The 15,713-nt window shown below is 37.7% G+C and overlaps 1 protein-coding gene across 3 annotated transcripts in view; it reads right to left on the minus strand.

Annotated features, from left to right (window-relative positions):
• Positions 1-1,436: 1,436 nt before the first annotated feature.
• Positions 1,437-15,713, minus strand: part of hexa (hexosaminidase subunit alpha) — a 32,526-nt gene continuing 18,249 nt past the window's right edge. For all 3 annotated transcript variants that reach the window (XM_062963370.1, XM_003229304.4, XM_008123320.3), the window contains exons 7-14: positions 15,542-15,674; positions 13,785-13,965; positions 12,253-12,339; positions 10,638-10,710; positions 8,723-8,903; positions 8,539-8,629; positions 6,716-6,820; positions 1,437-4,585 (exon numbers count right to left, since the gene is read on the minus strand). In XM_062963370.1, coding sequence (XP_062819440.1) covers positions 4,522-4,585; positions 6,716-6,820; positions 8,539-8,629; positions 8,723-8,903; positions 10,638-10,710; positions 12,253-12,339; positions 13,785-13,965; positions 15,542-15,674 — 915 coding nt within the window. In that variant the 3' untranslated portion in view covers positions 1,437-4,521. The remainder of the gene's footprint in view (positions 4,586-6,715; positions 6,821-8,538; positions 8,630-8,722; positions 8,904-10,637; positions 10,711-12,252; positions 12,340-13,784; positions 13,966-15,541; positions 15,675-15,713) is intronic.

Consider the following 15,713-nt stretch of genomic DNA (forward strand, 5'->3'; position numbering starts at 1 on the left):
TTTCCTTAATCCCTCCTTATTATCCAAGATATTCACTTATCCAAGGTTCTGCCGGCCTGTTTAGCTTGGATAAGTGAGACTCTACTGTACTATATTGTACTATACCACTGTACTGCAATATTATGAGTAATATTACATATAATATATAATCAATATATGTATTATTATTAGTATTATATTGTATTACATTACAATATTACTATCAATATGATAGGTAAAAGTAAAGGTTTCCCCCTGACATTAAGTCCTGGGGTTTGGTTCTCATCTCCATTTCTAAGCCAAAGAGCCGGCGTTGTCCGTAGACACCTCCAAGGTCATATGGCCAGCATGACTGCATGGAGCGCTGTTACCTCCCCGCATGGAGCGGTACCTATTGATCTATTCACATTGGCATGTTTTCAAACTGCTAGGTTGGCAGAAGCTGGGGCTAACAGCGGGTGCTCACTCCGCTCCCTGGATTCGAACCTGCCACCTTTCAGCAGCTCAGTGCTTTAATACGCTGCGCCACCAGGCACCCCAATGTACAGTAGAGTCCTGCTTATCCTACCTTCGCTTATCCAACGTTTTGTATTATCCAATGCAGTTTGCCTTTTAGTAGTCAATGTTTTTGCAGTCAATGTTTTCAATACATTGCGATGTTTTGGTGCTAAATTCGTAAATACAGTAATTACTACATAACATTATCGTGTACTGAACTGCTTTTTCTGTCAACTTGTTTAAAACATGTTTTGTTGCTTAATTTGTAAAATCCTAATGTAATTCGATGTTTAATAGGTTTTTGCTTAATCCCTCCTTTTTATCCAACATTTCCATTTATCCAACATTCTGCTGGCCCATTTATGTTGGATAAGTGAGACTGCAATGTATTATATTCCTGCCATATTGCTGTGAAAGTTGGGAAGCCTATCCGGGTGGAAAATAATGGTAGAATGCAGAAACAACTGGGGGAAAAAACATTTTTGGAGCAAAATGCTCAAAGCAGTGACCTTGATGGCCATATCTATTTTGCAGATAATTAAGTTCTTTCTTTTGAATGTATAAAGATAGATTATGGAATCTTCTGCATTTGTGGGACCTATGATTTACGGCAATCACAGATAATTGCATCCCATATCGATCAATTCGAATGACAGCAAATACCATGAAAAAGCAGACACACACTGTTCCAGATGAGAAGGAAAAAAGAGTCCATCGCCAGATCAGTGCTGCCACTTGCTGGCATTACAACCAACGTACAAGCCATTGACCTCAAGCAGCACTAAATAAACAAACAGTAAATAAAGAGAGTGTCTGGAAAGAGTTGGCAGAACTATGCATGTAAAAAGAATTGAGAGGTGAACACAAGCCAACGGGCGGCCATTTCACCTCTGCCGAGGTACATTAAACAAAACAACTTCCCACTATTCGGAGGAAAGAAAAGTGCAGACGCTTGAACGTTCAAAAAAAAAAGTGTCCTGTTTTATTAAAGCAATCTCTCAATCTCAATCTAACATTTATTATTATCCACATGATTTATACAGCTGTAGATCCAGACAGATACATGGAACATATCGAAGGCCCAGTACAATATGTCTCTTCCCGAGGAGACGTAATATTCTTTGCCATTGGACAAGAGGAAAGGAGTAGGTTTATGTATTTGAAATGTTTTCAGAACGGCCCAACTGGCAATGCCCAAGGGGAGGATTACAAATATATACAGTAGAGTCTCACTTATCCAAGGTTCTGGATTATCCAATGCATTTTGTAGTCAAATGTTTTCAATATATCATGATATTTTGGTGCTAAATTCGTAAATACAGTAATTACTACATAGCATTACTGCGTATTGAACTACTTTTTCTGTCAAATTTGTTGTATAACATGATGTTTTGGTGTTTAATTTATAAAATCATAACCTAATTTGATGTTTAATAGGCTTTTCCTTGATCCCTACTTATTATCCAAGATATTCGCTTATCCAAGGTTCTGCTGGCCCGTTTAGCTTGGATAAGTGACTCTACTGTATATATATATATACACACACACACACCATAGATTCTCGCTTATTCAACCTTCGCTCATCCAACATTCTGTATTATCCAACACAGTCTGCCTTTTAGTAGTCAATGTTTTTGTAGTCAATGTTTTCAATACATTGTGATGTTTTGGTGCTAAATTCGTAAACACAGCAATTACTACATAATATTGTCATGTGTTTTTTCTGTCAATTTGTTGTAAAACATGTTTTGGTGCTTAATTTTTAAAATCATAACATAATTTGATGTTTAATAGGCTTTCCTTAATTTCTCCTTATTATCAACATTTTCAGTTATCCAACATTCTGCTGGCCCGTTTGTGTTGGGTAAGTGGGACTCTACTCTGTGTGTGTGTATGTATATACAGTAGAGTCTCACTTATCCAAGCTAAACGGGCTGGCAGAAGCTTGGATAAGCGAATATCTTGCATAATAAGGAGGGATTAAGGAAAAGCCTATTAAACATCAAATTAGGTTATGGTTTTACAAATTAAGCACCAAAACATCATGTTATACAACAAATTTGACTGAAAAAGTAGTTCAATACGCAGTAATGTTATGTTGTAATTACTGTATTTACGAATATAGCACCAAAATATCACAATATATTGAAAACATTGACTACAAAAATAGCTTGGATAATCCAGAGGCTTGGATAAGTGAAGCTTGGATAAGTGAGACTCTACTGTATATGTGTGTGTGTGTGTATACAGTAGAGTCTCACTTATCTAACATTCTGTATTATCCAACGCAGTTTGCCTTTTAGTAGTCAATGTTTTTGTAGTCAAATTTTCAAAACATTGCTAAGTTTTGGTGCTAAATTCGTAAATACAGTAATTATTACATAACATTATTATCTATTGGACTGCTTTTTCTGTTGTAAAACATATTTTTGTGCTTAATTTGTAAAATCATAACGAAATTTCACGTTTAATAGGCTTTTCCTTAATCCCTCCTTATTATCCAACATTTTCGCTTATGCAACGTTCTGCCAGCCCGTTTATGTTGGATAAGTGAGACTCTACTGTATATATATGAGATGAAACAATTGAAACAACAGGTTGAATAAGAAAAACAAATCTTGGCCAAAGTTTCATCACAATGTTTGAATATTAATATCCAGAAGTCAAAACAATCAAGAGAAACAAAGGTAGAGATGATTCCATGATTCTATAAAATGTACATCAAGAGCTGAAATGACCACTTAGCCTGGCATCTAAAGGGCTACCAATGAAGCTCTTTTGAAAGGGATTTTTGTAGATCGGAGGTCAATACGGCATTGGACAAAGCTCCTCAAAGTTGCTCTTGTAGCAGAGAATCTGATCTGGGCTTTCGAGAGCAACACAAAGCAATCCAAGACCCCAAACCTCTTTTGAGGATAAGATTCATCACCTTGGAGAACTCCTCCCCAGAATTAAAACCTGGAACATCCATATGGAAGTCACCACAATAATCAGGTAGGAAGACAAATACACTAGATGAGATCTTTTATGTCTACCCTTGTAAATACTTGGATGGGAAACTGCCGCTGAGGCTGTATTTCAGAGGAAGGAACTGGCAAAGGCACCTGAGTATTCCTTGCATAAGGAAACCCTGTGAAATTATTGTGGTAAACAAGTAAACAGATGACTTGAATACATGAAAACACACCCGGAATGGAGCTGAAATGTATGGGAAAGCAGATATTCCTTTGGGCAGGCTAGTCCTAAGCTATTTTGGGGTCTCAGTGGCAAGCAATAACATTGTAAATCAGACCCAGGCATCTGGAGATAAAGTGATGCAATGCTGGGCAATGGGCTGAAAAGCACCAGCGTTCAACAGAACTTCAACTATTTGGAATAATCATAACCTTTGGAAATGTATAACCTTTTGTAAAGTATGATCTTCCTGAGAAGAATTAAAGTATAAAGTATGATCTTAAAGAATTAAGTATGATCTTCCTGAGAAGAATTGCCCAGCCCATTGCCCTCGCTTGAGTCAATCTTCTCCTTTGTGGTAAATATCCACTAGTATTCACACAAGGCCACTTAGGTTTCTCAGTTGTTAGACTGAAATCCCTGGTTATCTCTTTGAACTGTTAGGAACGAAGATATGCCAATGCATAAAATATATAGCAGATCTTCAGAAGTGTTATTTCAGTTGCCCAAAAGAAACACCTACTCTCCCATAAAATGTATTGTTCATAAATCATGCACAGAGCAGCAGTAAACAACAAATGATCTTCCAGATGTGGAAACGGGAGTCCACCCCCCCCCCCCCCCACTCCCAGCATACAGGATACACTAGAATGATTATTCAACACTTTTCTACCAAAGGAATTGCAGCATTACCCAAGTCATTTGATATGTTTTTTTTTTCTGGGTCTATCAAACCAATGATTCCTCGTTTTCAAAAAGTGCTTGTTTGAGAGAAATACAAAACATCCTGCATCCACTGTGTACTTATTGCATAGACACTTTTGATTAAAAAAAACCCATACGTTTGGTAGGAACAGATTTTCCAACAAATCAAACTATGCTGAATTCGTGGTCACAGTATCCTGTGAAAAGTGGCTCGGCCCGGATTCCACGTCTGCAACATGAGAAGAAGGGAATAAAATGGGTCAATAGGTGATTATATTCAGAGAAACCTTTTTTTTATAAAGAGCTGGTGCTCTGCAAAGTGTGCCTCATGCCCTTTAATGCTACTCATAACTGCACAACAATGCACGAGCACAGATAAATCTAAGGATTAGGATGGAGAAGTTCCAACACATAGACATACTAGATGTGTTGACTTATAGAAACTCATTGCCCTTATCTGCTAACATATGATCATGCACTTTATTTATCAGCCTATCCTTTATTAGTCCACACAACCATGGAGATAACAGAAACTGTATTTGGTTGCTGGTTGATGCTTTTATCATTGTTATAATGTTGTTTTATTCTGTTTACATTGTGAATTGCATTTTTATGTACCATATATACTCGAGTATAAGCCTAATTTTTCAGCCCTTTTTTTAAGACTGAAAAAGCCCCCCTCGGCTTATACTCGGGTGAGGGTCCTGGTTGGCTTATATTTAGGTCAGCTTATACTCGAGAATATATGGTACATTTATTATTTTTCTCTATTATTATTGGTATTATTACATTTATTATTTTTCGCTATTATTTTTGCTACTACAGTAGAGTTTCACTTATCCAACATAAACGAGCCGGCAGAATGTTGGATAAGTGAATATGTTGGATAATAAGGAGTAATAACTATTGCTATGTAGTAATTACTGTATTTACGAATTTAGCACCAAAATATCATGATATATTGAAAACATTGACTACAAAAATGCGTTGGATAATCGAGAACGTTGGATGAGTGAGTGTTGGATAAGTGAGACTCTACTGTATTGTGATATTTTGGTGCTAAATTTGTAAATACAGTAATTACAACATAACATTACTGAGCATTGAACTACTTTTTCTGTCAAATTTGTTGTATAACATGATGTTTTGGTACTTAATTTGTAAAATCATAACCTAATTTGATGTTTAACAGGCTTTTCCTTAATCCCTCCTTATTATCCAAGATATTTGCTTATCCAAGGTTCTACTGTATTTATTTATTTTACTCTATTTTTATTATTATTATTAATACATTTATTATTTCACTCTGATCTTATTATTATTATTACATTTATTATTTTGCTCTATTTATTATTATTATTATTATTATTATTACATGTATTATTATTATTATTACATGTATTATTTTACTCTGTTATTATTAAAAGGATACATAAGCACATTTACAATGAAGAAAATGAGAATAATGATTTGATCAGAGTTGGACAGTCTTATCTTAAATTTGAGCTTTATGTAAGTATTCAAAAACATTTAAGCTACTGATGCCTCAATTCATGTAATTTTATTGGTATCTATTTTTATTTCTGAAATTTACCACTCTCGGCTTACACTGGAATCAATGTTTTCCCAGTTCTTTTGTGGTAAAATTAGGTGCCTCGGCTTATATTCGGGTCGGCTTAGCTCGAGTATATACGGTAATTACATTTTAACTGTGTTGTTGGGCCTGTCCCCATGTAAGCCACCCCGGGTCTCTTTGGGGAGATGGAGGTGGGGTACAAAAATAAAGTTTTATTATTATTATTATTATTATTATTATTGTATGACACAGCAAACAAAGTAGATATGCTGGATTTGGTATCCCAAAATCACAAGTCGAACACTTCCCAAGTGTCTAGGACTGTGTGATGTATTTTCGGATGATGCTTGTAGATCCCAGTAGGGTGGCCTTTTGCAGTTGGCAGATCGTAATTTTGTCAATGCCTATTGTTTCCAAATGCCGGCTGAGATCTTTTGGCACGGCACCCAATATTATTTTTATTATTATTATTATTTTATTATGACACAGCAAACAAGATAGATATGCTGGATTTCATATTATTATTATTATTATTATTATTATTATTATTATTATTATTATTATTATTATTATGCATACAGTCAAAATGGCCAATTGACTCTGCTGGCCATGGGTGATGGATGTTGCAGTCAAATACTTTTGGACTTGAGAACAACATGATAGTAAAGGATGTTGTAAAGCAGTTCAACCCTTCAGATCTTTTGGACTCCAACTCCCGAAAAGAGTATGAGGTTTAGTGTTCTATTTTGTCAAAAAAAAGGGGTGCATTGAAGGTGATGTTACCTGAGCAGAAGGCATCGGAAGTCTGCCAGTCTCGCATAGGCATCTTCCACGTTCCGGACCGTCTGGTTGCTCCATAATCTCTCTGCTACGGCTCCAGCTCTAGGCCTTGAAGAAAATAAATAAGCACCCTTAAAATTATTTATTTATTTATTTATTTATTTATTTATTTATATTTTGTGAAAAACAACCCTGCCTTTTGGGGGTCCAAAAGCCTTTCAGGGTGGCTCTCAGGATATTAATAACGCCACCCAAGCCAATATTAAGAGCAATTAGTCCTTGAAAACAATTGCATAAAGCCTGAGATTTTAATGTTAGGTTGTTAAAGGCATTGTTAACTGATTTGCTAAATCTTCAGATTAAGGGCAGTTTTTTTAAAATGACCATTCGTGAATTAAACTGATGAGAAGCGGCAATCGTTACTCAAAATAACACCACAGGTGTCTGAATATTAAAATAATGAATTTTTTTAATTGTCGAAAATTAAATGAATTGGGGGAGGAAGCGAATTAATTTTTCATGACTGATTTCCAAGCCCCGTTTATAATTGTGATTATTAATATTAAAATTTAATAATGGGATCGCATATTGGTTCCTAAAAAAAGGAACTGCTGAACATTCTCATTCTTTTCCAGCTGGGACAGAAGACGTGAAACGGGGGGTAATGTGTGCATTGACCCGACAGGAAATGAATCTATCACGCAAACCAGACATTATCTCCCTACATAGGAATAAACTATGACTCCCAAATCTATGGATATGCAAAACCACAGATAATGGTGAGCTCTATTGGAATGAAGCATTTCAGGCCAAAGAACTCCATAGAGAGCCGGGCTGTGGCACAGCTGGTTAGTAGCCAGCTGCAATAAATCACTACTGATCAAGAGGTCATGAGATTGAAGCCCAGGTCGGATTGAGCCCCAGACCATTAATAGCCTAGCTCGCTGTTGACCTAAGCAGCTCGAAAAACAGTTGCATCTGTCGAGTAGAAAATTGTAGGTACAGTAGAGTCTCACTTATCCAACATAAACGGGCCGGCAGAATGTTGGATAAGTGAATATGTTGGATAATAAGGAGGCATTAAGGAAAAGCCTATTAAACATCAAATTAGGTTATGATTTTACAAATGAAGCACCCAAACATCATGTTAGACAACAAATTTGGCAGAAAAAGTAGTTCAATACGCAGTAAAGCTATGTAGTAATTACTGTATTTATGAATTTAGCACAAAATTTCACGATATATTGAAAACATTGACTCCAAAAATGCGTTGGATAATCCAGAACGTTGGATAAGCGAGTGTTGGATAAGTGAGACTCTACTGTACCACTTTATGCGGGGATGCTAATTTAACTAATTTATGACACCATAAAAACATCCAGCAGTGTGCAGAAAGGAATGAGCAAGTACAGTAGAGTCTCACTTATCCAACATTCTGCCGGCCCGTTGATGTTGGATAAGTGAGACTCTACTGTACTACCATCAAGGACTTGGTGTCACCACTATTTTATGACCCTGTTCTTTGTGGTTATTATTCCTATATCTTTTCTCACCCCGAGTTTTAACTTAGTGTTCATGTGGCCCGCCCTTGTTTTTATTGTTCTGCTGATTTTGCGTTGTAATGTATATTATCATTTATTGTAATGTTCAATATGTTATGATTTGTTGTTCTCTTTATATTCTGTTATATTGTATTGTTCTGGGCATGGCTCCATGTAAGCCGCTCCGAGTCCCCATTGGGGAGATGGTGGCGGGGTATAAATAAAGTTTATTATTATTATTAAAGGCCAGTGTAGATGGCTCGGTGCAATGGTCACTGATCTCACCAGAGTCTTGGGGTCAAGTTGGTCACATCCACGTATTCGCCCCACATACAGGCCTCCCCGCCGATCACCAGTTTCTTCTGCTCTGGGCTGCCTGTCCGGAGAAGTCAAGTATGTCTCGTTCAGCCAATGAGTTTCTTTCTCATTTATATTTGCCACCCATGTGAGTGAACACGAGCGAACGCACCTTCAAAGGCGAGAGGCTCCACCTCGTAAATCTTCACCCAGTCCTGGCCGTAAGAGATGACGTTAAGATACCAAGGAGCAGAGAGCAGGGCTCGATAGCCGGCTTTGGTGACACGAGCCGTCTCGTCCGGGTACGTCCCGTCATTCTGCTTCCACACGTGAATAACAGTATCAGGCTTCACCTAGTCAAAAGAGGGAGTGTATGAGGATACTGTACTTTTCTGTCCTGTTTGAGACCCAGATTAGCCTATTATTTTCCCAAAAGATAAGCCTATAATCACCCCTCCACAGGTGCAGGACCCCTGTGAAAGTGGGAAACAGGGACTCTGTGGCAAGCATAGGCAAACTTGGGCCCTCCAGGTATTTTGGAAGTGTGGAAGGGGCCTGAATAGTGTGTGCCAGACCCTTGAAAGAAAGTACTGCATATACTCGAGTATAAGCCGACCCAAATATAAACTGAGGCACCTAATTTTACCACAAAAAAACTGGGAAAACATTGACTCAAGTATAAGCCGAGGGGTAAATTTCAGAAATAAAAATAGAATTACATCAATTGAGGCATCGGTAGGTTAAATGTTTTTGAATATTTACACAAAACTAATTTAAGATAAGACTGCCCAACTTTGATTAAATCATTACGCCCATCTTCTTCAATGTAAATATGCTTATGTATCCTTTTAATAATAATAGAGTAAAATAATGACTGTAATAATAATAAATACAGTAAAATAATAAATGTAATAATAAATAGAGTAAAACAATACATGTAATAACAATAATATCAAAGTGATTAAATCATTACACCAATCTTCAATGTAAATATGCATATGTATCCTTTTAATAATAATAGAGTAAAATAATGAATGTAATAATATTAAATACAGTAAAATAATACATGTAATAATAAATAGAGTAAAACAATACATGTAATAACAATAATATCAAAGTGATTAAATCATTACACCCATCTTCTTCAATGTAAATATGCTTATGTATCCTTTTAATAATAATAGAGTAAAATAATGACTGTAATAATAATAAATACAGTAAAATAATAAATGTAATAATAGAGTAAAACAATACATGTAATAATAATATCAAAGTGAAATAATAAATGTATTAATAATAAATAGAGTAAAATAATAAATGTAATAATACCAATAATAATAGATATAAATAATAAATGTACCATATATACTCGAGCATAAGCCAACCTGAATATAAGCCAACCAGGACCCTCACCCGAGTAGAGGCCGAAGGGGGCTTTTTCGGTCTTAAAAAAGGGCTGAAAAACTAGGCTTATACTCGACTATATACAGTATTGTTTCATCTGTAAGTGAATGGTTGACAAAATTACTAAATTTTGCAGATATTGATAAATTGATGTCTCCTTAGAAGAAAAAAAACAATGTTTTCAAAATAATCAGAAACCTTTCACAGATTAAATTGGTAAAATATTTAAAGATTGGTTCATAATGGCGCTGTGTGACTAAAAATACAGACGGGAAGAAGAGCAAGATTATGATAGATGTTATATAATTACGGAGCCCTCGATGTCACAGAGTGTTGGAAGTGCTGAGCTACTGAACTTGCGGATCGAAAGGTTGCAGGTTCGAATCCAGGGAGCAGAGTGAGCGCCCGGTGTTAGCGCCAGCTTCTGCCAACCTAGCAGTTCTAAATCATGCAAATGTGAGTAGATAAATAAGTACCACTTCTGCGGGAAAGTAACAGCACTTCATCCAGTCATGCCTATGGCCACATGACCTAGGAGGTGTCTATGGACAACGCCGGCTCTTTGGCTTAGAAATGGAGATGAGCACCAACCCCCAGAGTCGGACACGACTGGACTTAATGTCAGGGGAAAACCTTTACCTATCAATACAGCAAAGGAGAAAAAAACAAGGCTACAAACCTACCTTCACTTGGTTATCAAAGACCTCCTGCCATACCACATAGCCCTTGCTGTAGAAAGAGACAATATCCAGCAGCCTGAAATAAAGAGAAGGCCTGCTAAATGCAAGAGATGGTTTCCCATTCATTCCAGATCCTGGGCTCTTCCTCTCATTGATTCCCTTTGCTTCAATATTGAAAACTTTTAAGCCAACCAGGAGCATCTCCTATGGAAGTACATATATCACCAGGAGTGGAGGAGAGCCAAGAAGATACAGAACGAGTAGCCAAGCAGTACAATCTGACAAAAGGTGATTTAGAAATCTCCTATCTTTTAGTACACAGTAAGAGAAACTTTGCTTGGAAGACTGGCGGTGCCTTTACTGCTAGAAAGCAGCTCCTCCGTCGCCCTAGGATGATGGGCAATGTAATCTAGCACTAATGGAGATATCTTGGTGTGGAAGAGAAGGCTTTTGCTGCACACAAGCTACTGGCAACTGGGAGGAAGGTGTTGGGGTTTGTGGATGATAGATGGAAGCTCTCACATGTGCCTGTGAGCCCAGAGACACCCTGCAGAATGATGCACCACTCAGCTTTGCAGGACAAGCAACACAGGGACTTTTACTGAATCCAAACGATCAACAGAACAATGGTATTTACAATAGATTGCTTACAGAAATCAGCAGTTATAAGTAATACAGTAGAGTCTCATTTATCCAACATAAACGGGCGGGCAGAATGTTGGATAAGCAAATATGTTGGATAATAAGGAGGCATTAAGGAAAAGCCTATTAAACATCAAATTAGATTATGATTTTACAAATGAAGCACCAAAACATCATGTTAGACAACAAATTTGGCAGAAAAAGTAGTTCAATGCGCAGTAATGCTATGTAGTAATTACTGTATTTATGAATTTAGCACCAAAATATCACGATATATTGAAAACATTGACTACAAAATGTGTTGGATAATCCAGAACGTTGGATAAGTGAGACTCTACTGTAATCCTTTCTTAGTCCATGAGTCCACTTCAGTGAAGATCAGCAGAAAACAAGGCCTTAGAAATAGCCAGGCCTCTCTGAGTAAAGAGCCATCTTCTTTCCAGCCAGTACTCAGTACAGTAGAGTCTCACTTATCCAAGACTTGCTTATCCAAGGTTCTGGATTATCCAAGGCATTTTTGTAGTCAAATGTTTTCAATATATCATGATATTTTGGTGCTAAATTCGTAAATACAGTAATTACTACGTACCATTACTGCGTATTGAACTACTTTTTCTGTAAAATTTGTTGTATAACATTATGTTTTGGCGCTTAATTTGTAAAATCATAACCTAATTTGATGTTTAATAGGCTCTTCCTTAATCCCTCATTATCCAAGATATTCGCTTATCCAAGGTTCTGCCAGCCCGTTTAGCGCTCTCTCTCTCTCTCTCTCTCTCTCTCTCTCTCTCTCACACACACACACACACACACAGAGAGAGAGAGAGAGAAACCTGTTCAAACCGGTTCTCCAGCAGCAGGACAGCAACAGTTACAAACTGATTCCCAGGTCTTTGCAAACTCAACCCATTGGCTTCATGCATTTGATTTTCCAGTTCACACACATCTTTGCAAACCATGACAGAAGGGAAATTACCTTTGGATGTAGAAGGACTCCAACATGGTGAAGTTTGTGCCAAACCCCATTTCCTGCATGAATTTCTTGATGTCTGGATTAGACTTCCTACATGGGAAGGAACAAGACAGAAATAGGCAATGAATCAACCCAAGCCCTTAAGCAACAATCACTTCCTTCAAAGGTCAAATACTCCTATCCTATGCACGAATGACAGTTATGTAGACATTAAGAATTTCTCATGTTCACTTCTTCAAAGAGAGCATGACATCAAGATCCACTCCTCGAGATCACAAGGAGGAAACTATTAGCCACTGAGAAATAGAAGTAAGGACAGTCAGCCCAACACATTCGCTGGCATTAGGGGTTTGGGACCCCCAAAGCGGAGAGTTTGAGAGTTTGACTTCTGAAGACTTGAGGATGTGATCCCATGTTATCTGTTTATCCCAGGTTTATATATTCCAGTTTAAAGCAGATAATCTGAGATCAGATTCTGGAATGAAGGACAGTGTGGAAAGGCCCTTGAACATTGGCCAACACTCACTTTGGTGCTTCTAATATCAGATCTGTTTCTGGATATATTTGGCCTGCTGATTCCAAAAAATGGCACCTATCAAGCTCTAGTTTTTGAGATACAAAACATATGCCATCTACCAGTCACCATCTGCTCGCCCATAGAAAATCATGATAACTGTATGTAAAGATAGGAGCCCTGGTGGCGCAACGGGTTAAACTGCTAAGTTGCCGAACTTGCTGACCGAAGGGTTGGCAGTTCGAATCCGGGGAGTGGGGTGAGCTCCCGCTGTTAGCCCCAGCTTCTGCCAACCTAGCAGTTCGAAAACATGCATATGAGTAGATCAATAGGTACCGCTCTGGCGGGAAGGTAACAGCGCTCCATGCAGTCATGCCGGCCACATGGTCTTGGAAGTGTCTATGGACAACGCCAGCTCTTCGGCTTAGAAATGGAGATGAGCACCAACCCCAGAGTCAAGCACGACTGGACTGAACATCAGGGGAATCCTTTACCTTTTTATATTGTATTATTATTAGTATTATATTGTATTACATCATAATATTATATGTATATATATAATATCATATTAGCAAAGCATAATATTAGTATTATAGTATTATATATAATTATATGGAGTCCCCAATAGTGCAGCAGATTAAACCGCTGAGCTGCTGAACTTGCTATCTGAAAGATCAGGGGTCCGAATCTGGGGAGCAGGGTGAGCTCCCGCTGTTAGCCCCAGCTTCTGCCAACCTAGTAGTTTGAAAACAATCAAATGTGAGTAGATCAATAGGCACTGCTCCGGCAGGAAGGTAACGACGCTCCATGCAGTCATGCTAATGGCTACATGACCTTGTAGGTGTCTACGGACAACGCTGGCTCTTCGGAGATGAGCACCAACCCCCAGAATTGGACATGACTGGACTTTATTTTTACCTTTGCCACCTTCCTAGGAATCTCTACTTCCCCCGACAGGCCCGTACACCTCCTGTCTCTTGCTCCCTCTCATCTACATCCTTTCAAAAAAGGCAAAACCAACCAGCATGTGAAGTCAACCTCGTCTCCTCCCAGGTGTATGTAGAAGTCCGGAAACACTAGGCTAACTTCGTCAAAAAACTTGGTCATGATGTCATATGTTGCATTGAGGATTGGGTTGACGGGCCCATAGGTTCCAGAGGGCTTCTGGCCTGCATAGCAGGGAGTCAGCAAGCCAGGAATACCTGATAATAAAACAAAAACACCGTGCTTCAGTTCTGGGCACCACAATCCAAGAAGGATGTTGACAAACTAGAATGGATCCATTCTAGTGACTGTATCTCCCCCTTCGAACCAGCACGAGCTCTTAGATCTGCCGGCTCTGGAACTCTCTCCCTTGGGAAAGAAATATATGAGTTACTGTATATACTCAAAAGTATAAGCCTGGTTTTTCAGCCCTTTTTAAAGACTACAATATACAATAAATTACTAGCATAGCACAATATAAGCACGAAATTACTATATTGTACTACATCATTATATGGTAATATTATTAGTAATATTACATTTAATATATAATTAATATTATTATATTGTATTATTAGTAGTATAATATTATGTTCCATTATAATATTATTATCAATATTATATGTATATGCAATGTATTACATATTTATAAATTATTATAAATTATATATACAGCCTCCGACCATATTTAGATGCCTTTAATAAATATATTAAATAAATACATCTCACTTATCCAAGCTAAACGGGCCGGCAGAACGTTGGATAAGTGAATATTTATTTATTATTTATTTATTTACAGTATTTATATTCCGCCCTTCTCACCCCGAAGGGGACTCAGGGCGGATCACATTATACACACATAGGGCAAACATTCAATGCCCATGTTGGATAATAAGAAGAGATTACGGAAAAGCCTATTAAACATCAAATTAGGTTACGATTTTACAAATTAAGCACCAAAACATCATGTTATACAACAAATTTGACAGAAAAAGTAGTTCAATACGCAGTAATGCTATGTAGTAATTACTGTATTTACGAATTTAGCACCAAAATATCATGATATATTGAAAACATTGACTACAAAAATGCGTTGGATAATCCAGAACGTTGGATAAGTGAGATTCTACTGTATATTGTATTATTAGTAGTATACTGTATTCTATTATAATATTATTATCAATATTATATGTATATATATTATCTATATATATAAAAGGGTAATGGAATCACGGCATTGGACAAAACAACTAAACTAAACACCCCACAACCTCAAAAATTGACAGCACAACCTCTCATCCACGCCTCTATGTTCACACAACAAAAAGAAGAAAAAAATAAAGTCCTAGCCACAGCAACGCGTGGCCGGGCACAGCTAGTATATTTATAAATTATTATAAATTACATATATGCATATAAAATTAGCACAGCATGTTGCTATGGCACAGGAGACAAGATGGAAATATCTTCCTGGCTCTCAGGTTGGTATGATGTCTTTCCTGCTGCCTTGGAGTGTTGGGGAGTCTCTGAAAGTCTGGAGGTTTTGAAACAGAGGCTGGCTGGCCATCTGTCAGGAAGGCTTTGATGGTGTCCTCCTGGTTGGCAAAATGGATTTGGACAAGACAGCGTCAGGGTTTTTTTCCAACTCTGATTCTAGTACAGGCATGCAAAGGCAGCAGTGAGATTATGGTTGCAGCTTCTCTTCAACCATATGGAACAAGGAGCATCAGAAAAGGGGTGGAGGGAGATTCTTGCAAAGTATAGAAAACATCCATTCACCTGATCAGCTCTTACCTCGACCCCAAGATTGGGTGTGGCCAGGAGTGTCGAATTCCGGGATCACCCTGATGCCACGCAACCGGGCATGCTCAAGAACAGTCTTGACATCACTAGTTGTGTACACATGAGTGGCAGGGTCGTAGGCCCCCTGAAAAAACACAGTGTCAACAATGCCTTGTCTATTGTT

The sequence above is a fragment of the Anolis carolinensis genome, unplaced genomic scaffold (genome assembly GCF_035594765.1).
Source record: "Anolis carolinensis isolate JA03-04 unplaced genomic scaffold, rAnoCar3.1.pri scaffold_11, whole genome shotgun sequence".
Lineage (NCBI taxonomy): Eukaryota > Metazoa > Chordata > Lepidosauria > Squamata > Dactyloidae > Anolis > Anolis carolinensis.